Source organism: Sinocyclocheilus rhinocerous, unplaced genomic scaffold (assembly GCF_001515625.1).
Source record: "Sinocyclocheilus rhinocerous isolate Xijiao unplaced genomic scaffold, SAMN03320098_v1.1 scaffold742, whole genome shotgun sequence".
NCBI classification, from domain to species: Eukaryota; Metazoa; Chordata; class Actinopteri; order Cypriniformes; family Cyprinidae; genus Sinocyclocheilus; species Sinocyclocheilus rhinocerous.
The window spans coordinates 1,134,163-1,158,486 of record NW_015641116.1 but is presented as its reverse complement, the minus strand read 5'-3'; the positions used below and the strand labels follow the sequence as shown (position 1 = coordinate 1,158,486).

At 39.7% G+C, this 24,324-nt stretch overlaps 1 protein-coding gene across 9 annotated transcripts in view; it reads left to right on the top strand.

Moving 5' to 3' along the window:
• Positions 1-24,324, top strand: part of LOC107754684 (transcription factor SOX-6-like) — a 157,111-nt gene that overhangs the window by 77,734 nt on the left and 55,053 nt on the right. For all 9 annotated transcript variants that reach the window (XM_016571237.1, XM_016571236.1, XM_016571235.1 and 6 more), the window contains 3 exons: positions 3,953-4,042; positions 14,690-14,862; positions 16,636-16,704. In XM_016571237.1, coding sequence (XP_016426723.1) covers positions 3,953-4,042; positions 14,690-14,862; positions 16,636-16,704 — 332 coding nt within the window. The remainder of the gene's footprint in view (positions 1-3,952; positions 4,043-14,689; positions 14,863-16,635; positions 16,705-24,324) is intronic.

The window sequence follows — 24,324 nt, the reverse complement described above, 5'->3', positions numbered from 1 at the left end:
TGCCAGGTATGTTTACACATACGAGGAATTTGTTTTCGTGACAGAAGCTTCCACAGTGTAACAGAATGAGTGACAGAACAAAAAAACACAGATAATAAAAAATAAAAATAAATAAAAAAATAGAACAAGTAAATAAGGAATAAAAATATATAAATTGACAATTGTATGTGCAGGTATATTACAATAGACAGTTTTGTATGTACAGGTATATTATGTGCTTTTTTTTTTGCTTTGTGAAGAAGAGCAAGATATCTATGGCAGCAAACCGATTTGTCAAGATCAGATTGTAGATGAGTGCTTAAATACGCAGGGGCCAGGTGTAGCTCAACCATTAGTATGTCAAAGAGACACTGGAAGGTAGTTATATCACTTCATATGCCCGTTCCTGCACTGAGATCAGTAAGTCTCTCCGACTTTAAACTATAGGGGCTTTGGCTTTATCAGGCCAGAAAACATGTGACATGCTATTTTTTTCTGCCCGAATGTGCTTCCTTCTAATCCTGGTGTTTCGACAGGGATGGTCTGGATGAATGGATGTGGCTGAAGCGTTTTTCAAGCGTTTGATTTTTCAAAATGAATGGTCCACTTTTGTTTCTTTACATTGGTAATATGTTAGTATGATGTTTAAGTATTATCCAGATGTTAAGCAGTGTTTCCATTGGCATTAGTGCTCTCTCTGGAGAAGATGGAATGCAACTTGGGAAATAGTGCAAAAAATATCCCCTTATTATTAATCTAAATTCCTTTCAAATGTTCTAGCTTTATAAGGGTACTTTGAAAAAACCCAGACATCTGTCTCGTTAACCGCTTGTTTGCCTAAAGTATCCTCGCATGAAAACGCAGGAAGAGCCATATAATCTCAAACCGTAGTGGACAGGTTGTTTTCTGTGTCCGTTATCCATGAATGCTGGACATTCCTCACCTCTCTCAGGTAAAAGTGTGTGGAGGACAGCTTCGGCACATTCCAGCTGTACTGTGTGTGTGTGTGTGTGTGTGTAGGAGTGAGGGAGCGGCCACTCTCAAGGGAGGCAGAGTGGAGCAGAATGGGAGCTGGCACCGCATTATCTCCAACAGTTGGTGCATTCCTTAATGATCAAGTGCTGGAGAAGCATCTGTGCACTGCTCTGTGTGGTGGTGTGCGTGTGTGTGTGTAAGATGCAGAGGAGGAATATGGGAAAAGTCTTCCCAAAACCTTTTTAACCCCCCAGGACAGGTCCACCCCGGCCCTGTGCCATAAAAGGAAGTTTCTCTGTTTCCAGCTTTTGTTTTCAGCCTGGAGGAAAGAAGGGTCTGAATACTTTCCGTACCCACTGTATATATATATATATATATATGCTGGGATGTGTGTTGTGTGTATGTGGTTATCATCTGAGGAGAAGAGAGACCTCAATCACACACACATATAACACAGGGTCGAAATATGTTACAAGGTCAAGGAAACAAACTCTGAGTCCTGGATTGGGAAAGTCAGTAAACTAGAAATAATGTTAGAATGACCCAAATGGAGGTGTCCTGTCGTTCCCTCTGAATTGGAGGAAATGGAGAATCAAAGAAAATTTGACCTCTGCTTGATGTGACCTTGTACTGTATTAAAGCAGCGGCCGTCACCTTAGACTCTCTGCAAGCTGTATATTTATTTATATATATATATATATATGAACACAACAACAAGACAAATAATAATAAAATGAAATAATAAAAATATATAAAAGTATGAAGATTGGTTAAATCAGATGGATAATATGAATAAATAGGAGTGAATTTACAGAATATTGCACTAAACAGTGGGAATATTGCACTGAGGGGGGCCTTGGGAGTCATTTAATAGTTCAGTAGGGAAATGGCCTGTGGGAAGAAGCTGTTCCTGTGCGTAGATGTTCTAGTTTATTATTATTATTATTATAATTATATTATTTTATTTATTTATTATTATTATTATTTATTTTTGTTGTTGTTATTGACATTTTATGTTTGGTAATTAAAACCTATTATTCCAATTTAAACTTTATACATTACCATTTAAAAGTTTGGGGTCAGTGCAATTTATTTATTTGTTTTTTAAGAAATGGCATTTATTTAACAGGATGACAGTAAAGACTTTTTTACATTGCTCCAAAAAAGTGCTTCCATACATATGTGAACAACAAATTTTATGGCATGAGATGAAGATCACATCGCACCATATTCATGAGTGTGATGATATCACTCACTGGGAATGTTCTATGGCCTGGAGTACCTCAAGATACTATATGACTACAATGTACGCAGACACAAAGCACGCAGAACAGAATAGCCAAAGTCATTCCCATTCTCATGAATTGTGCCCTTTTGTTTGGCAAAGTGTGTTCACAAATGATCCATTGTTTTCACAAGCGGTTTAACTACGGCTTACGGTGCCGGAGGGCTGCCAGCAGCATGCTAGAATGTCTGCTTTAGCCCCGTGCCCTTTAGCCTTTCACACAGGGAACAAACGCTACGCTTCCTGTCCATGATGTCATCAAATGGCAACATGAGACCCACAGCCCCTCTGCTCAGAGGTCACGGCCTGTAAAAAGAGCTCCTCAGCTTGGAGAAGGTAGAGGTCTGATCTTGATGTATTAATATACTGTCTCACTTTAAACTCTTTTAAAAGCTTTTGTACACTTCACACGATTCCTCTTCTTTCTGTCCACTGCATTTGATTGGGTGTTTCTCCGTCCCGTGTGCATGTGTGTTTGAGTGTGTTTGTGCAATGGGAACAGACTGACCCAGGCTGTGAGCTTCAAGCTCTTGCTGTTGAGCAGTGTGTTCTTTATCAACAACCTCGGGGCCACAGCTCTGCAGAGTCCAGCCATTCCTCCTCCTGATTCATTGTCTGCCAGACAAATGTTAATTGTTTTCATCATTGCCGGCTGTGCGGGGCCAGTCAAGCGGGCCCATCTCACCCCGTCTACCTTCCCCTTTATTGTCTTTCTTTTTGCGGCGTCTCATTCTTATCACTGTTTCAGCCTCTTCAGTTGACTCCAGTTGACCTTCAACAGTCTAGGGGTCATGTCTGACATTATCCACATATATGTGTGTTCGTCTTTGTGTTTCTCGCTGTATATGCATGATTGAGAAATGAAGAAACACCATACCTGACCTTTTAATATAAAACAAAGAACTAGTATCTTTCATAAAGAAGATCTTTTCACACTTGTAGGTAGAAACAGATTCACCTTGACACTTCCACTGAATGTAGTTGACCTAACTTAGAAATATTGCATTAGAGCATTTCATTCAGTTACAAACCCCGCTGTGTTTATTCTTTTAGAAATTGAAACAATTTTATGACCTTTAGACATCACCCCTCATACTCTTAATGAACTAAGCTGACACACTTTTCTTCTGTAATGCACTCAGCTACTGATCTCAATAAAATTTCACTTTATTACCATGGTCCAGCCGTTCGAACACACATTTTACTGTTTACTGTGGCTGTTGAAAGACAGATGTGTAACATTCACTTTCCTGAAAAGCAGGCGGAATTTCTTTCTTTCTGTTTGCTCAACACTTCCAGTCTTTTAAATGGGAAGGATTTTCCCCTTTTTTCTTTGTCTTCGAGGCCTCTTTTCTCTATGAGCACAAATTGTTTTGTTGCTCAAGGTTTGTGGGTCATACTCAAAGCTATGGATTTCAGAGATACAGAGGATTTCAATGCACACTGTTGTATGAAAGCCTCTTTACTGCAGTCGTCTGTGTTATGGGGTTTCACTCAAACTATGTTTGTGATAATTCCCTTTTTATAGCTAATGTGCGTTTTAGATAGCATTTTTAAAATAAAGCAGTACTTTATAAATTTAATTGGTATTTATACTGTAAGTATGTCCATAATGTGACGGTTTGACACTAAATCTACTATGCCACAAGTCTGGATTTTTTTTCTCTTTGTATATGCATTCAGTTTAATTCTAAGATGTCACCTGTGTTTCAGAATCCTCCTGCATGGAGAAACTCCTTTCTAAAGACTGGAAAGAGAAGATGGAGCGACTTAACACAGACGATCTGTTAGGAGAAATTAAAGGTAAGAAGCCTGACTCTCTTTCAAATATGTTTCCATCAAATTAAGACATTATGTGGTTATTATGTGGTCCACGTGCCAGAATATGGCCGAAAAAGTCACGCTTTCTCCTCAGAAGGACTGTTATATGAGTGTGATGCACATTATGGCAGCTATATTTTGTTATTTAGATCCTGGAATGGAAATTATACATACAATCCTATGTATTCAAGTGAGATACATTTCTATAATGTTTGAAAACACTTTCAAAGAAAGGTAGGCTTGCTATAAACAGAGAAAAGGGGAGAAGAATGCATGTGTGATTGTATTGGAAGACAGTTCGGCCCATACACTGTTTAAACCCACGGAAGGTGTTCATGGGATGCACTTTCTTTTTTTTAATTTTATTTTTTTGCATGAGCAGGTCTTAGCACTGGCTGTTACAGAGATGTGTTTATATAGCAGGAGACAGCACTGCACCGGCTCTCTGATAACGCACTAGTTCTGCCTGGCTCCAGCCACGCACTCCTCCCTCACTATCTCTAACTCTCTTTCTCTTCCCTTTCTCTAGCACACTAGGGTTTGTTGTCCATTCCTGCCGACACCAATCTGCCCCATATCCTCATAGCTTTACGTTGACCCTTGTTTTACAGCCACGTGTTTTTTATAATTGGATGAGGTACAGGTGTCATAGTAGTCAGAATATTCGATGTTATAGCATCAGTATGTCAGGGCGCTTTTAATGGAGAAGACATTTAGGAGGCAGTTAATAGCGGGATTTAGATTGCAAGGGTAATAACACTGGAGAGAAGTGTTATTGTTTTTTTGTTCCCTCGCTTAATGGTTCCCTTTTCTTTCCGTGCACTATTTAGAATTATGAATAACGTTTGTCCTTGGTTTTGATTATTGGATTAGATTTACTCTCTGCGGCTTGTGGGTGGAGGAGGGGTCTAGTTGCGAGGGGGGAAAGGTACAGGGGAAAAGAAACAGTCGTACATTCTAATGAGTGCATTCATTGGCAATAACCTTAATGAACCCCCAAATGTAAATCACATCTCAGTAAACCAGATTAATTGTACCTGTCCCCGTTATGTGGCACCGTAGATCAAAGTGCAGTGAAGAAAATGGCAAGGAAAGATTTAGCCTTTTGAAAGGAGATCTTTTTAAATTACAGGGTATTTTTCTGTTGGATAAATGGCCTTGGGTGAGGTCATGTTTAAAAGGTAAAAACAGGTAGAAGGCGTTGATAATACCCTACCAGTGACCTCCGTCGTGATTTCCAGCGAGGCTGCGGGGCGACTGTAGAGAAACAGACAGAATTACTTTTCATATCATACCGGCAGCCTAAGGTTTCTAATTAGCCTGCCATTTCTTATGACTGTAGACATTTCAAAGGCCTCCTTTGTGCTCCCCCTTACAAAATGTCTCTCTCTGCGTTTGAAGTTGGCCTGATGTAAATACGGGCAATTAAAAAGGAAGCTCAGGGTTGGAGACACAAGGTCTGCTTAATTAATACACAAACAAAGGCACCAAGCTGGAAAAGAAAACACACACAACTTATGATTAAGATCTAAAGTGTTATGATAAATCAGAGAGCGCATTAATAGTCAGGTTAAAAAATCAATACAAAGGCCACACGATCCTCTAGCTCGAAATTAATGGAGGAGAGCGCCAGATAAAAGATGGCACGAGGATGAAAAGGAAGCTGTTGCCTGTTTGGCCTTGCTGTTTTTGCTCTCATATTTGAACCGATGGCATTGTGCATTCTACCCACAGTTCTTTGTGCCATTGTCGCCGCACTACAAAAACCTGCCTTTGATCTTTGTTCGATAAATAAATCGACTAGGAATCGCTGCCCCTGGTGAACTGTATGTCTGAATAAAATGAAGTTTCTCGCTGCTTTCGAAATCTCCGCAGGTGTTCTTTAAAGCCTTTACATATTTTTCACCTTGTGAACCTGTCGAGACACTACTCTGTGGTAAGAAGCAGAGTTTAGATCTGAAAAAAGTAACCTTTGCTTTAGGGAATGACGAACAATAGTGGAGAGAGAGAGAGGGGAAAAAAAGCTGAAACTCAGAGAACACTTAGACCTGTTTTCTAAAACGCCGCAGCACGTCCAGACCTGCCCAACTCTGTTGCACAAAACAAGTAAACAATGTCATCACACCAGATCGGTTTTTGGGTTTAGATCTGTTCGTGTGTGACAAGTTCAGTTAGTTGTTGTTGATGTTTCTCCCGTTTCAGGTGGTTTTAAAGCCCTGTTTATCTAGTAAAATGAAATTGTATCAGGCTATTTACTGCATTAATGTGAGAGGCAGGCCAGATTTGTTTTTAAGTGCTCTTAAGTGTTGCAGAATCCTATGTGTTTTCTTTAAGCCTAAAGTTGACATCGGCAGCGATAGTGGGTACAGGGCATATAGGGGAGTCAGCTACGGATCACTTTCCACCCGCCGCCACTGGAGTGGTGTGTTTGTTTTCATACCTGAGCTCAGCTGTCAATCAGGAGGAACGGCGAAGAGAGAGATGAGATCTGCAAAACAAAACCACAAAGCAGGAGAAGCAGGATGTCTGGAGGATGTCCAAACCACAGCAGTGCCTGCTCGATTGTCAGAGAGAGAGAGAGGGAGAGATATATATCAACAAATACAGAGTAACACATCAGATATATGCCAGAGAGTGTTAATCACCAAATTTAATGCAAAGAGAGGTGCGGCTTGTGCAACTAAGATGTCCATTTTTTAATGTGTATTAGAAGCTTTGATTCACTTCAGCTACATTAAATTTTTCATACAATTAAAGACATCGGCACCCCTGCACCCTTGTTTCATTATTTGATGTTCAATATGCTGGAAACTTCCAAAAATATTTCGAATGAATATTCTGGTGGAATTTTAATTTGGCTTTGTCATTTTAATGGATTTCTTTAGTGAATCAGCGGTCTACACTTCTGCTGCCAAGACGTTTTGTTTCTATCGCCTTGAACGTTCAGGTGTCCCTGACTGTTTAAAAAATGATACAAAATGACTGGAAATCTAACTATACTCGCAAGATCGAAGTATTGGAAACCCAGAAAAGGATAGAAAATCTGAAGTCTCAGCATTGTGCGACCGCATGAAAATAGTAACTAGAGCTGCTGCGTGGAAAAAGGTGTCCCTCACTCTTTGCCTAATCAATTTCTGAGTGCCGTCTACATGGTTGTGGAGAGAAAGTCCTGTGGTTGGTAGATAAGTAGAAGCTTTTTAAGAGAGCGGCAGGGCTGAGTGTGATTTCGATGTGACTCGTACCTGGCTTAGGCGCTCTTGGACAGAGAGCGGAGTGTGAGGGTACAGAGCGCCGATTGTTCCAGCAGCTGGATTTACTTGAAAACATGATTATTCAATTTAACGTTAACTTTATTCTTAATGGCTCCAATAAAGGCAGAGAACCCATGCTAGTGTAGATACAGTATGTGATGTGACACTCAGGGATAAGCATGAACATTTTTTACATAACAGTCTTTTTTCCTCATTGTGAGGCACTTTTTTAATGCATTGCTGTTCCATTTAAAAAACATTTGTATGAAACATGAAGCATTATACATTAATTAAGGTAAAAATTTATTATTATTTTATATATAAAAAAAGTCAAAACTTGGGCTGTTAAAGTTAATGTGTTAACACTGTTTTTATACTGTTTACACATTTATTCAATTTACAGTTTCATTCAGTTCTGTGGGATTTCTAAAAAAGTATCAGATCCTCATAGATAGGAATTGTTTTTATATGAATTACTTTTATGTATTTTATATTTCTATTATTATATAAATACACCATAATCGTCTTAATTATTATATAAATACATCTTATTCATCATATTATTTTTGTATATTGTAATAATAATTCTAAATATTAATAAAAACAATTACATTATTATATAAAACAATTATTTAAATGAATTATTGTAGATTTATGTTCAGTACATTTTATTGCACTTTCAAATTTGTAAAATAATTTTATAACAGTTAAAATTATTTTGAAGCTTCATTTATTTTTTTGGTTTATTTGATATGAAACATAGTGGGTGGAGAAAAGGACAGAGCATTTTATTAAATATTTATTAAACTTTTTTTTTTTTAAACTAAGAGAGGTTGCAAAAAACACAAAACAAATATGAGATTAATTGTAATTTAATTATTTTGTTCAATTTATAATTTTAGCACAAATATGTTACCAAAATAATTGAGCATCTTTTGAGAGGTGAGGCAAAACAAAACACATTTCTGGCAGCTTCGTTTCCCATTAATCCTTTTAGGCATTGTTCCTGACCGAGAGTGAGGAAACCTTCTCCACCCATCACAGCATCTGAAATATTCCTCCATCTCCCCCATCCTCTAGCAGCACGCTCTGCATTTTTCTCTCAATAGTCAAACTGTTTGCCCTTATGTACACAAGTGAAATATGAGCCACTGTAAATTATTATTCTTTGGGCCACATTTGCAAGATGAATGCGGGGAAAGCTGTGCTCCGTTTCTCTCCTAATGAATTGAGGAATTTAGCTTGTGGTGTTTGGCTGTAGAAAGGCACACCTTGTTTGCTGCCTCTCCTCACATGGTGTTATTGAAAGTGCTTGTGAACAGGAGCGCGTTGAGGGGAAGACAGCGTTCGAAGCAGCCCGGCACACACACACACACACAGACACTGTTCAGACCTGAGGAAAATCACTTCACTAAACCACAGGGCATGCATTTAAGCTTTCCTGCTAGGCAAATATTTTCATTTATTAAGAAGATTCACAATGTCCTACACTGTTACAAGCTTTAGTCCTGGGCTACATAGGTGGTGAAACCCAATAAAGTGATTATTCACAAATTAGAAACATCTTTGCGTGATGTCTGCCACTAGCAAACACTGGTTTAATTCGGTGTACTGCAATGTCGGGAGAGCTCATGTTTATCGGAGGGTGGGTCGCAGAGCTAATGTTCTGCTCACGGCCGTGTAATGCCGTTTAAGAGCTGGCAGGGCCATGCCCGGGCCGCTTTAGCTCGTGTCACGCTGGATTTTCGACTACAGTAGAGTCTCCGGACTCTGTCTCCTCTCCTCCCGAAGCCCCAGGGTCCTAAGGGGATGTACATTGCTACTAACGAAGTCTTTCTGCACATGCACACAAGCACGAGAACAATTAGGCCTTGAGTGATTGTTGAGTCTAATCAGGGTTTTTATTCTCTCTAATGATAATAATAATAAAACAGGAAGAGGTCAAGGCATCTAAGAGTGATGAATGGGTGATTTAAAAGTGTGTGTTCAAGATTGACTTCATTCTCAGCGGTGATAGGAGGAACATTGGCAGAGCTCTCTGTCCCGCATCTGTCTGTGTGTGTGTGTGTGTGTGTGTTATGTGGTCAGGTTGAGCTGTTATCTCGGTAGGACTCTTTAATGAAGAGGTTTGTGTGATGCTGAGGATGCTGGGAGAAGAGCAGGGCTCTTGCATTATCTTAATTACACTCGTGAGCATCGCTGCTGTCGTCATTAGATTATTAGTCGGCATTAAAGTGCCCCATGAACGTCAAGAACATGAAGTGTGTCTCTGTTTAAGAGCCACTCTGTTGACTTTTGGTGTCAATCAAGTGTTTTTGAGATGGGAGGGGGAAAAAAATCCTTGTTGAGAGTGTGTACTGAGATGTAATGGAGTGCGTTTTAATTTACTTCGCATACTTCGAGTACATTCCGTATTCTGCCATCTCTCTCTCTCTCTCTCCCTCTCGCACACACTCACTCTGTCTCACACACACACACACACTTATTTGTAAATTAATTAATCGGAATAGATTTGAATACTGTGTTTTGTTTGCTAAGAGCATTATCAAATTGGCCAAAAATGCAAGGGGTGTAAAATTTTATTTTGAAGTCTACAATATAAAACAAATAATTTTCGAAATGGTAAATAAAACAAAGATTATTTGAGTATGTTGTACAAGAAAATACTATATCAGGCTTTCTACTTCAAAATTTCACATTTCATTCAATGTTTTACTGTACTTACATTTCTTTGTAATTATTTGTGAAATTTACTAGCAATTTCTGAGTGAAAATAGTTTCAAGGCCATTTTTTTTTCTCCAGTGTATACTTGCTAACATGCACAGCTAATTATATTTAAATGCTCACGATGCTGTATCCAGTTTGGCACTAGTGAATATTAAGGACAAGACGTCCGCCCTCTCTTTATAGCCTGGACAAGAGCTGTAAATTTGCATTATGCTAAATTTTAATGCAGTATTGAAAGGGTTTTTGAGTTGATGATTTGAGCTGCCATATGCTTACATGTGCTAGCAGGTCCTAGTGCATGCTAGTTAATGAAGTTTTACTGGCAGGATCAGCAGGGTTTCGATCATTGCATGGGGCAGCAGGCCAGGTAACAGCTGCTGGTCATACGGTCTCAGTTCAGGAGAAAGGGAATCAGTTTTATTAATGCCATATTAATCAAAATGATGCTTTTTAATGTTAAATTATTATTAGTATTATTATTACATAAATTAAATATAAATTAATATTGTTATGTGTATATTTTATATATTATATTTACATATTATTTTTCAGTTTTTATTTGACAAATTACATGTAATTATTTATTCATAATGTAAAGTTTTTATATTTTTATGTGTTGTGTTTTTTTTTTCAGTTGCTGTTTAATTGTTTGTGGTTTCATGCAGTTGTTATATTTATTTGCATGTGTAGGTTCATATAAATGTCATTTGAGCAGAGTTATAATGATTTAGTGTGTGCCTGTGTGTGTGTTCTCAGTCTTTAATATTTGATTTAGTTTGATCTTTACCCTTGGGTCTTGTCTTTAGATGCAACAAGGTTCTTTAGTCTTAATAGTGATTTAACCGTGCTAACTTTGAGGTCACTGACAAAACACAATCAGATAGTTTTTTCATTCCTTTTTATTCAACGTGAACTCTCTTATTTGGTATTGACAATAGATGGATTCTTTACATAAAAGAACCATCAGAGTGCCTGTTGTTGGGTTTTTTTTTTGTGTGTGTGTGTGTGTGTTTGGGTCAGATGAGGGAATATATCTTTTCACAGCCCCGAGCCACCAGCCATGTAAGGCACGCCAGCTATGCGCAGTCCTCGTCCGGACCCGGCCTGGGCAGAATCGCTGCTTTTAGAGCCCTCTTAATTTACTTAGGATGGGCTCGCAGCATATTGGAGCATCCACAAAAGCCAACTGATGGAGAGACAAAGAAATTCCAGTATTCGGACATTAGGGAGGGAAAAAAGTCATTCAGATTTAGTCATAATGGTTCAGCTGTCTTAACCAAAGGAAGAGAAAAGAATAGAGAGTCTTTTCCTCTTTCGCTCCCTTTCCTTTTTCTTCCTAGTGTGTGCCTGGATCTTTTATCTCTCTTATTCACTTGGGACTCTTCAAAGTAACAAGCTGCCCTCTCTTCCCTTGGTGCTGGACTTGGAACTCAAATTAGGGACTGCTTGATTAGAGGGGAAGGGGGGCTGGGTTGGCCTGGGGTGGCAGAATGGCTGTTGGACAGAACAAATCGCACCCCTACAAAGTGTCTTTTATCTGGTGGCCCCTCTCTTTGACAGCTCCCTCTCTCGCTCATTCATTGCAGTCGCAGTTGTTTCTCTCCGGTATTCGAGTTGGGCATTGTGGGAAATGTCATCCAATCTGGTTTGTGACAGTGAAGGGAGAGGAAGGTAAATGTTCTGTTGACGTCGTCTCTCTCGCATATTCTCCCTCATTCTTTCTGTTTCCTCCTCAGCCAAAGGTCCTAAATGGAATCTTATGTCCTCGTTGATGAATTAGACAAACCTAACCTGCTCTCATTATTTAGCATCTCCTGGCCAGACCGTGTCAAGTCAGAATGAGAATGCAATGAGACACCTTTACAAGAGCAGCCAGACTCTCTGCTGTTAAGAGCAATGCAATATGCACCACTGCTCTCTTTGTCAGCGTTCTGTAGACAGATACAGGCTGAGCTCCCCCAAGCTCCCCTGCCAATAAAACTTTTATCTGCTTTTAAAAGGGATCTATAATTCAACGCAGGAGGAACAAGATTTTCTATACCAAAACAGGACTACCAAAATTCTCATTTAATTCTCACAATTGACTTTTATCCATGTAAGTAAATAAATAACTGCATATATAGTATATTTATGTATTTATTTATTTTATATGGATATATATTATGAGATTTATTTTTTTATATTTAATATTTGTGTATTATTTGAATATATACATATATATTTACATACATAGACTATACTATGCTATTAGACATGTATGTGTGTATATATATATATATATATATATATATATATAAATGTAATATTTTACACTAATTATATAATTACAAATAAATGTTAGATTATATAGTATAATAAATATAAATATAGTAAAAAAAAAATTATAATTAAAAAATAAAGCATATAAATCATTAAATAAAGCAATCTTTTTTTACACAATGCCTTGCATAATATTGTTAAATGTCAGCTTATTTTTTGTCAGCCTAGACAAGATATTGTTTGGTATTCTAGTGCACTTATTTCTAAAACAGTCAACTTTCCATAATACGCTGGGAAGTTACTGTTATAGTCAGAAAACAACGAGATAGGACCAGAACAGGGAAGAAATCTGAGGAGGGGAAAACAAGAGTGAGAGAGAAGCGGGAAGACATTTTGGTAGCGGGGTGGGGTGGTTGGGGTGAGCTCTGGACAATCGAGCCGGAGACGAAACAATGGACCCTCTGTTAGTATTCTGTTGGTGTTTGTGCAGACCAGCACTCTGCACACAAGAACCTGTGCTGGGCCCTCCGCAGACTGTGGCCCCTCTGTAAAACTCGGCTACTGTAACACGCGTGTGTGCTCGGTTACAACATATATACAATAGTTCTACACACAATAATACATAAAATGATCATTACGGTGTTTAACCTTATGGGAATGTACTCCTGACTGTTGTATAGCAGAATCAAGCACAGCTGATTTTGTGATTGAAATGTGTGATTGAGTTGGAGGGTTGTTGGAGAGCTCCTGAGTGGGCAGAATTGAGTCCAGATGTTTGCCCCTCAGTAGGATATGAGTCCTGTCCTCCCCCAGAGGCCCCTAAGATACTCTCTTGGGAGGAGGAGCAAGTTATGCTATTTGACATCCAACAGCCCTTCTGACTTGGTGAAGTGTCTCTCCCTTCATCCATTGATAGATGCTCTGCCACCCCATCTCCTTCTGACTCTCTCTCCCTTTCTCTTTTTGAGCGTGCACGGGGGCAGATGTCAGTCCCGACAGCAGCGGCCGCTAAATACGGCCCTTCATGGCACAAGCCAAAGGTTAATAAAATCGGTAGCAAATGTATCAATTTTACAGATAAGCCATTCACAACAAGTGTAGTCGGCTGAATAAAAAGTCAATTCAAGCCCATGGAAACTACATGCAGTAGCAGTGAATGGGCGCTTTTTAGGTGCCTTTTTTGAGAGGGAGGGTAAATGGAGAATTGCAGCCTCTCTCCTTCATCGCCACCGCGCAAGCCCGGCCAGTAAATTGCTCTGAATGGGGGCTGGAGGCTGACAGGCCCTATTAAGACAAACGGCCTTCCTCATCGGAGAGATAAAATAAATCAGTGTGTTTAGTCAAATTAAAATAGTTGAACTAGAGCAGACCCCAGGGAGCCCCTTCGGAGAAACTCAAGACAGATGTGGCCAGGGGAGCACAGGAAGACACCCAGGAAAGAATTTAACACTGAGCTGGCCGCTAGCCAAGCCGATCGTACTGTTCTCATGGAGCAGCAGGTTACTGTCCGGAGGCAGGATCACTTAGCTTTGATTAGCTAAAGGTACAGCGCGGCCTCGTGGGAGGACGTGCAGAATGCACGCACATTGTTTAGTGTGATTACGCTGTTTGATGCGTGCGAGAGAGATAATGAGAGGATACAGAGGTGACGGTGACCCTGTTTGCGAGAGGCACGTCAGCTCCGAGGTGTTTGTGTCTGCTCCTCCCTTAATGAGAATTGAGAGCAGTCATTACATGGCAGCGCCTTCAGTCGTGCAACTGTCGCACACACACTTGCCTGTATTGTCTATCGCTAATCTGCCACCTTCACTCATCTTGTGACAGCTCCTCTTATTTAATAGGAACAATTCCATTCCTCACCATCTCTCCAAGAAGCTGCGATCACCAGAAGTGGAAAGAGAGAGCAGGACTTGCGACCTTCGCACTTTTAATGAAGCCTTTCCATTATCAGGCTATTTGGATGATACCATTCTCGGTTTTGAAGGAGCTAGAGTTTCCCTCCCGGACCGCCTTCTGTGATCTTCAGGAATTCAGGACTGAGACGTACTGTAGCTGTTTTGATGCCCACCATTTGCTAGCTCTGTCCTGTCCTCTCAGGGAAAAAAAAGACTTGCTGATTCCTGGAACTTCTCGATTGTGGGAATTTTATTTCTCTGAAGCGTAGATCAATTAACAAGGCTCTGTTTTCCACTACTTGCTTTGTTTGCTGTTCTGTCTCTAGGAAAACTGACCTTTGCCTTCATAGAGACTATATTTAAGAGGTGATGTAACATGAGATGTAAAACTTACTTTCTCACCGCTGAGAGAGTGCACAGGGTCATGGAGAGAAGACCTTTTTTTTGTCTTTTACCTTTTGGTTCCTTGTGTTTGACTACATGTGTTCTGTTGCAGGTACTCCAGAAAGTCTCGCAGAGAAGGAGCGACAGCTCTCCACCATGATCACACAGCTCATCAGCCTTCGAGAGCAGCTCCTGGCTGCCCATGATGAGCAGAAGAAACTGGCCGCCTCACAGATGGAGAATCAATGTCAGCAAATGGAGCTGGCACGCCAACAGCAAGAGCAGGTGAGAATGTGCAAACCAGGGTGGAGCGCCATTGAGAATTAAATTCAGAATCAAAGTCATAAATCAGAATTAAAGTCAGTGCCTGAATTTGAATGTAATTGGAATTGAGGTAGCAAAGTGCAGTTTAAATTTGGATTGTAAAGAAGTAGAATGAAAATGAATAAAAATTAGAAGAAATTTAGACTGTAATTTTTAACTAGAATTGAAAAATTAGTCAGGATAATATTTGAATTTTAGTGTAAACGTTTTGAAAAAAGTTGCATATATTTGAAATTTCACCTGTAGAATTTAGTTTCATCATAGTTATTATTTTTTTTTAATTAACATTTGTGGACCTGTGTGAAAGAACTTTATTTCCCAGAATGCATATTTGAATTACAATTCAGTGAATTCCTTTTCTTGCCATTCCAATTCAAATACACATTCAAATCATATTGTATATGTCCTATGAATCCAGTTGTTGTGTTTAAAGCCAGTCTAATGAAGATATTATCAGCCATGCATCACGTATTCTCATTTTGCCGCCTCATTTATCAGAGGAGGCACTTAAAACAAGATTGCTTTTATTTGCTTTTAAATAGGTAATGAGTTCTTCTATTTAGCGATTGAATATTTTAATTTAGTTTATGGCTTGATGTTTCACTCCTTGATAAATCGGGTTCTGTCATCGTGAAGACGGAAACACAGAGTTACTGTTATTGTATATAACTGATAAAATATGGAAGCATGTAAATTGGTAGTGAAATTGATCACTATTAGATCAAACTTTGCATGAAATGCATGTGTAGATCAAGCAAATGAGGTGTACTGAATGCATCAGCAGCTCATGAGCTCCGTTAATGTCGCACAAGATCCATCTACATCTTCACTATTTTTATAGCGAAACCATATAATTGCTGTCAATATATTATGCAGATTAATAGGTGCATATTAATGTTGTCTGCATTTACCTGAAATGGAGGCACGTTTTCTAATTCATCATATTAATGTCACCCGACTCTCCACATTAATGTTCAACTTTATGAGGATTGTATATTCAGTGTATGCTCAGCTGATTTTAATAAACAGTTATTTCAAGAATGTGCTGTTTTGCAAATGTCCAAAAATGCTTCCCTTTCCATTAATGACAAACAAAATGGAGGGAGAGGATAGTAGAGAACGAGAGAGAAAAAGAGGGAGGGAGGAAGGGGGGAGCGTGAAGTTAGGATGTCATTTAGCCATCCAGACACGACACAGTAATTAACTGTTGACACTAGTGAAGAAGCCAGCACAAATTAATCCTGACACATTTGCAGACGGGTGATATCTTACAGTGAACACTTTGTAATTATATTTGAAAATGAAAATTAAATGACACTTAAACCTAGGCTGTCAGGCTAACTGAGGAGGAGGAACGGGGGAGTCTGCAGGGGCTGGGAGAAATTGAGAGAGAGGGAGGATGCAATGCGCTTAAGAGCCCACCCTTGGGCAGACCCGACCACTCCTAGGTTGCATAAACATGCCAGTCTTTCACCCCGCGGCGCATCACCCCAGCCAGGCCTGGAGCTGGGTATAATACACATTAGCAGTCCTCTGATTACAGTCATTAGGTTCAATTGGTGGACGAGAGATGTTACCCACAAGCTCTGATTGCATATATTATCTGTCTGCATGAATACATAGTACAATAAATCGAGTTGCTCTCTCATAGACTATGATAACATACATTCTTTAATGCTTTAGGTTGAAGGTTTCTAGCGATGTTCAACTAAACAAATCATTTTGCTTTTGCAGATTGCCAGACAACAGCAGCAACTTCTGCAGCAACAGCACAAAATCAATCTCCTCCAGCAGCAGATCCAGGTCAGTGCTCGGCTTTCACGTCTTCATTCTGTCAAAAACCGCTATTTTGTTTTTACAGCTATCATCAATCACATTACAACTGTCACCAATCAGGATAATTGGCCAATGGTAATTCGGAAGGGGCTATAGATGGGTAGAATAATTATCACTTCCTAATTAATGAAGGAAGGGAAAAAACAGAAATGAGAGAAAGCTTAATGACACCAAGTGGTGCCTGTTTGCATGTTTTGTGGAAAAGTGCCCTAAGGGTTTGAGACATGAAAGCCAGTGATAAATGCCTCTGAAATTACACCGTCCCAGCACGGTGACGTGGCAGCGGCTTTGGAAAAAGAGCACAGGCGCTACTGTTAGCCCTGTTTCCTATTGTCCGATATTGGAAAAATCACTTCGCGTTCATTTGCTTAACTCCATTGCGGCCGACGATCCTGTAAACATACCTTGTTGACACACAAATTGTGCAAAACTTGGCTTTTGCAAATATTTGCTGCTTGCTTTAAGTCAGTTTGAGTGATCTTTTGAAGGTCTCTCTTTATACGTGTGCTTCAAGAATAGGCTCATTGAAAGTTTGCTCTTTGCTTAAAAATAATTGAATTGGATTAGTTGCAAAGTACACACTGTGGTCACCCAAATTTGTTTTCTCGCCACAAAGTGGATTGGGCTTTTTTCCCCTCTCCGTTAAGCAATTATGTGAAATGAAAAAATGGAAAGGAGGGAGAATAAAGAGAATGCTTACAAGAGCACCATAAATATGTTTGACGTATATGTGAAGAAAGAGGAGGAAAAGATGCAGCATAAGAATGAGTGTTTCTGAGTGAGAGAGCCATTGGCTTGTGTGGTATGTGGTGCTCCATCAAGCAAGGTTAGCGGACCACCCAGTCGGAGACGTGGATGTACACAAGCTGGTCAGTGGCAGTGGTCAAGGTCTTTTACACACACCGTACACACATAAAAGCCAAGGGCAACAAGAGCAGCCTGTGCCTGGACATACTTTCTTCCTTCTCTTCTTTTTTTCCCACTTGCTTTTGCACATTCATTGGAGACAGGTACAATGTTCCCCACTCCTCTTTTCTCTCCCAGATTCACACCCAATGCACCATTATGTCAGCTGGTCTTCTCTCACATTTTACACACTTGTTTCATTCTTTACTTCTCAGTCCTTACTTTTCACTCTCTATTTCACATCTCATATCTTCCTCTGCGTTTGACTTCCACTTCAAAGGCTCTGAGCTTGAGGCCCTCAGAAAGGAATCCAGGCCGGTTTTCTTCTCAGTGCTCTACCTATCATTGTGAGGTTAACCATCAGCCTTTCTTTCTCTCTCTGCTTAGATGTGTCAGGTAAAAATAAACTGCTGTCTTATTTACACAGCCCGAAGCATGACAGATTTATAGCTCGGCAGTAAAACCTCTTTCAAGTGCACTTCTCAAGAGAAAGGCCAATCTGTTAAAGGCGCGCGCTGTTGAAGAGCCCCGCAGGACTAGCCACTGTGCTACTACCACTCTACCACGCCGGGTGTGTGAGAAGTACCACTCTTCGCTTTCCAGTAGACAGGCCCCTACATGCTTGCTGTGTGTTCAGTCGGTAGCAGTGGAGTAAGAGTTTGTGTGAACAGTTTAATTACCTTTAGGAGTGGAGGCTGCTGGGCTTGGATATTCTCAACTAGTGACGGAGCTCATCCTGAGCATCTGGGCTATGCTATACTGTCATTCCTGCAGTGCACTGAGGAGTAGCTAATTGAAGTTGCTATGTTAACATAAGATTTTTTTTTCCAGTAGCATGACATTAGCTAAGCTGTTGTCAAAGTACAAATAGAGGTGTAGCATTATGTTAACTGTCACATTGTATTGCGCAGTGACAGACATTTATAATGCTACAAAAGATTTCAAATAAGTAATGTTAATCAAAGATTGTCAGTCCTGAAAAAAGTATCACAGTTTCCAAAGAAATATTAAGCAGGACAATCAGTAATAATCAGAAATATTTCTCTCGTATCAAATCAGCATATTATAATGATTTCTGAAGGATCATGTGACATTGAAGACTTTTTGAAAAATATCTCGACTGTAGTTTATGGAGCTCTGATCCCCCTTTTCTTGTCCAAGATTATAACAGAAAAGACAGTCTCCACCTGCTGCATTTAATGGCTGTTACACTGTAATCACAGATGTTTATACCAGAACACCACCAAAAACAGAGACACTAAGAAAGTCAGGCTTAGGATGTGTACTTTCTTATCATGCTTTTTATCTTCTCTGACTTTGTTTCCATATAAATCATTACCATTGCCTCCCTATGTGACCCATTTAACTTCCGTCTCCAGAGGCCACAGCTTGTCGTAAAGAAGAAGAAGTCGGAAGACAAGAGTAGGATGCAATGGGAAGCAAGAGGAGGCGGCTTGCTAATGCAGTTCCCTGGCACTCTGTTTTCATTAGAGCTAGCTCAACAACAACAAAAAAGAAGCCCAGTGCTCTTAATATACAACAGCTTTGAGTTAATTAGTACTCCAAACAAGCTCTTCAGCCTTCATGTAGAAGACGTAAAAGTTTGAGTGGTAAAACAGCATGCAAGGAGTGGGTTTCCCCGCTGTTAGCGTGGAGTGTGTGCGGGGTTTAAAGAGCCAGCTTCCCCATCAAAGCACTACTGTTTTGGCTCACATGGTAAGCGGCGTTTTAGACAATTATTGATGATGTAACTGATCACGTCACTGGATTCTGTAAATGGGACTGAATGGGGTCCAAATAAAACCATTGGGCCTGTAACCCAATACAGCGTTGGCTTAGAAAATCAGTTCTGGTTTTCTCCGGAGTTTGGCACTTTGCGTTGCCCAAATCAAACCACTTTTAAATTGCCCTTCTCTCCGTTTCATCACATTTTTACGAAGAATTCAGAGAGATGAAGAGATTGAGTCTTTGTCTTTTCGGGAATTACAATGTCACTTGTTTTAAAGATAACAGATGTTTCGATTATAGCGTTAGAGGCTTATCCAAACTTCAAGCTCAAGGTTTTACTTCTTATTTATTCCTTTAGCCAAAAGCCTCTTGTTGAGAAATTTCATATGGCAACTAATTCCGTCCAGGGACCGGATTACTGTTATGTGACTCAAACACGAACTTAAAAGCGCCATCAGAGATTGAAGGAGAGGCTTAGGAACAATTAAAAACAAATGTCGAAGTAAATCTTGATCTGAAAGAGAAAATGTGTTACTTAAGTAAGATAAGTAAAGCCGCACAAATAAGACCATGTAGGCCTAAAAGCCACCGCCTCCAACAGGAAGGCAAGCCTGCGTTGGTTGTTCTTAGAATCGGTATTTATCAAGCCAAGTGATTCGGCTTCCGCTGACCTGTTTACAAAGAGCCAGTCACCTTGACAGTTCCACTCACTGTTTTATTCGCCCTCATGCCATTACAGTCAGCTGTAATTCTGGATGGCTTCCTGTAGGAAAGAAAAAAAGTATGTGAGAAATCTTTATTATCTCAAGTCATTAAATGGAGAGAAAATGAATACTTTTATTTTCTGTAAATAAATGTTTTTTAGCCCAAGAAATATAATATAAAAATCATTTATAAAAAATAATATAATAATAATGTTATGAACAAATATTTTTAAAATAATTTTTAAGATCAAAGTTTATGATCTACGAAATGATATCGATATGTGATTAATCACTTTCCCTTTTAAATTTCCTTGTCTTTTGTTTTGCCTGAGCTCCCCATAATGACGAAATATGTCCGTGTATATGAGGCTAGAGCACAAAAAGGCTTTCTTTGTCCAAGAGGTTGTCAGGAGAGACTGTTCTTTGTCCTCCAAGCTCATATGTCTCTTACACTTAATACTTATTATTACAGCTGCATGCTCAGTTGAGATTTCAAAGGCCTGTACGTGTGTGCATGTGTATTAGGTGCTATTGTCCCTCTCTGGGCTGTGTTTTGCGATGGCAGCTGTAAATTCCCAGGCTGGACTCAGGGACGATCTGGACTGGGTTGACGGATGATCTCTAGCACAGACTTGGCTTGGTTCCAGGCATTCCTGCACTCTGGGGCTGGTACGATGTTAGCTGAGGCGACGCAGGGAGGTGAACACACAGGTGGAGGCAGGCTCATCTTATTGTATTCACACATGCTCAAGCATCAAGAGAAGAATGATTCCCTCAAAGGTCAGGGTGAACTTTAGATACTGAGGAGAGGCGAGGCTACGGTGTATTTGAGGAAAAATTCCCGTTGAGATTAAACAACTCTTTCTCTATGAGAATCCCATTATGACGCTCATATGCTGTCTCTCATATCACAGCAAACAAGAGTTTATTAGCTCCGATCTCGTTCTCCCTCCTCACACCGCTCGGCTACGAGAGACAGAGAGAGATAGGCACACTGAGCTCTGTTTGTCAACGGACAGAGATGCTGTTTGTCCGTGTAAGGCCATTGTTGTGCCGACGGTCGCTTCCTGTGTTTTAAAGCAGACCGCCGGTTCAAACACTCTGTCATTGTACAGGCCTGGTTCTACTTATCTAACCCCAGGGCTCCGCTTCCTCTTGCTACTCTACTGAGAGAAACCTCCACGTGGCTGTCTTCCGCTGTCCTCCCCCCTCTCTTCCTCCCACCCGTCCCTCCTCTCCCCTCTTTCTCCTGCCAGGACCGGCTGGATCACACAGATCTCTTGCTCTCCATCTCTCACCCTCTTCTAGCAAGCGCCACTTCTCATCCACTTTTCTCATTCCTAGACGGAATCTGTACACCTTTTCCCATTTCCCCCCCCCAAGCTGATTATGGGGGAAATCAGGGAAACTTGGAATAGGTTTGATTAATTTATTTGATTAAATATATTAATCAGAGGAGGGAATTCAAATATATAAACAAATAATAATAAAATATATAATAAATAAATATAATATTATGTATGTTATTATATAATATATACAATTATATTTATATTATCTTTTTTATATAATACTATATAGTGTATTTATATTTATTTATATATGTATTAATAGGAGTTTACCTTAATTGGACAGCATATAATACAAAAGAGACAGGAAGCAATAGGAAAAAAATGTAAAAACCTGGGTAGCTGAAGTTTTACTTAAACTTATTTAATTTTAATGTTTGTTTTTTCACATACTTTTTTCAAAACTTTTTCAGTATGCTATTATAATGAGGAAAAACTAATTAAATCTTCACAGGTTCTGTACCTTGTCTATTGGTATTTCAAAGCTCACAAAAAGGAATGGAACTTTTTTCAGTATGCAGTTATAATGAGAAAAAATAAATGAAAGGAAGAGAGAGAGAATTTTTGTATTCAGATATTTGTGTTTGAGTTTTTTGTTTTGCGGGCACACATTCCAAGCAGACCTGTTTATTATCTCAATAATCACTCACTCTTACTATGTTGGATTTTGTACATTCTCTTCAATATCAGCGCACTGACAGATGCCATATGAAATAATTCTAGCCTTTTTATTATTATTTATTTATTTATTTATTTCTCAGCCGCTACATTTAAATGAAGATTGTAGATTAATTCTACATTTTTCAGGTCTGTGAAATAATTCTGGCTTTTTATTATTATTTATTTATCAGCCGCTACATTTAAACAGAGATAATAGATTAATTCTACATTTTTCAGTTAATTTTTTTCCAGCGCTATAAGATCTGCATTCCAGCTCAGTGGCAGAGGAGTGGCACTATTACAGCTAAAGCAGAAGCTGTTGTCAACATTCACTTCAAAGCAGGAAAGGTTCCCTCACATGTGGTTTTAAATGGTGTGGGGGAGCAGCAGGGAGCCTCTAAGGGTTAACTGATAATAGCTGCATACAGCCACCAGATTAAAGATTCTTTTTAATTATACACGGCTAACCAGCAGCATAGTGAAACCAGACAGACTAAAGACGACCTGTGCAGATGATAGACACAATGTGCCAGTGTGTTTGTGTGTGTTGTGAACCGTCTGAGAGGTAGAAGAGCGGGCCTTTAGGATATTCCTTTGTTCCTGTGGATTGATAGACAAATGTCTGTGTGTGTGTGTGTGTGTGAGAGAGTGAGACTGATGTCTCTCATATGTGTACCATTTCCCCAGGCCACTGTGAGTTTGCCCCTATAGCCGTGTTTATCAGTGGGAGAGGAGGCCAGGCTAAAGGGTTAATCAGAGCCAGGTCTCAAACATAAAACACACACGTCTGGCTCTGTTGCCCATCAAACTCATTTCATTGTAAGTAATCCTGAATTTTTGTGTAATAGCATTATTTGATTATAAAACTTGATGCTCACTCAAGAAGCTTGACAGTTTGCATGAGGAGCTACACAGGTTGAAAAGCCGTTCTCATCGTCTTTTGGCATTTCAAAGCTCACAAAGAGGGATGGAGGAATAATAGCAGTCTGTTCTGAGAAGTTGCATAATGGTGTTCAGGTCTCTCCGCTCACTATTTTGCAGAGTGGTGACAGAATTCACAGGGGAAGTCGAACAAAAAGAAACCCTGTCTGCGCAGACAGAACAGAGCCTCCTAATTAAACACACAAGACTTTGAGGAACTCATTCGTTACGTCTTTTTCAGAGAGAAGAAAATGTCTCTCTGTTTTTTCTTCTTTGGGATATGTTCAGTTCTTTTTTCTGTAGTGTAGCTAACGAATCGCTTATTAACATGAGGGATCCATTATAAATAAATGCTTTGTTTTTGTAGTTTACTCAAGTTATTTAAGGAGAAGGTTATATATTAAAATAGACTCTGGCCTGTTAACATATTTCTATTTCCCTCCGGCTCGACGGAATCCGTGTTAAGAGAATGGTAATCCGGTTACTGTACGCCGGTTTCATCTCCTCTCAGTCGTATTACAATCACCATTATTTAGCCGCTGCACATGAAGCTAATTACCATAGCTTTGTCTTTAGCCTAGAGCCATTTGGTTTGCCTTTTTAATTCAATGAACAACAATTAAATCCAATATTTCATTAAGCTCCCTCAAATGCACCAGGCGCCATATAATGGTGAATAATTCAGCTTGGCTTTTTTAGATAAATATAGGGGTGTCTAATTGAACAAAGATAATGCTCCTAATTTGCCTCTTGTTAGATGGTTTTGGTTGTCTCCCAGCACCCTTGTGATCTCTCATGCTAAAGTCTCATTTATGCGGAGACAGTGCTGAAAACAAGCTATGCTAAAAAAGAATGTGTTGCCAATTAGCATTGTCTGCCAGGCAAATGGATTGTAATAAGGAAGGAAATGACCGTGGGCATGTGTTTACATCTCTGCGTCTTTCTGCGCGCTAATGCCCTTCTCTTTATGGTGTGGAGTATACTAGCTTCTACTCCTACCAGGATGAGGGCCATAACGGTCTCATCAAATCCTTTTGGCTTGGGCCCAGTGCGGCGGAGCCTGAAACGCGCTCATCCTCCATTTAGCGGAGACTGTTAGCTGATGAAGAGCCCAACATGCGAGAGCGGAGATAAAAGAAAGCGGTGACCTGACTCATTAGCCCCCTTTGATTTAATATATCGACACTTGGATACAAATAATTCCATTTAGTGTGCTTGGTTGGAGGGGGTGCGGGGGATCAATTTAATTAGTTATGAAATGTGACTTCTTGTCATGAAGCAGGAGAAACGCTGACGTTAAATAAAGTCATGTGCGGTTC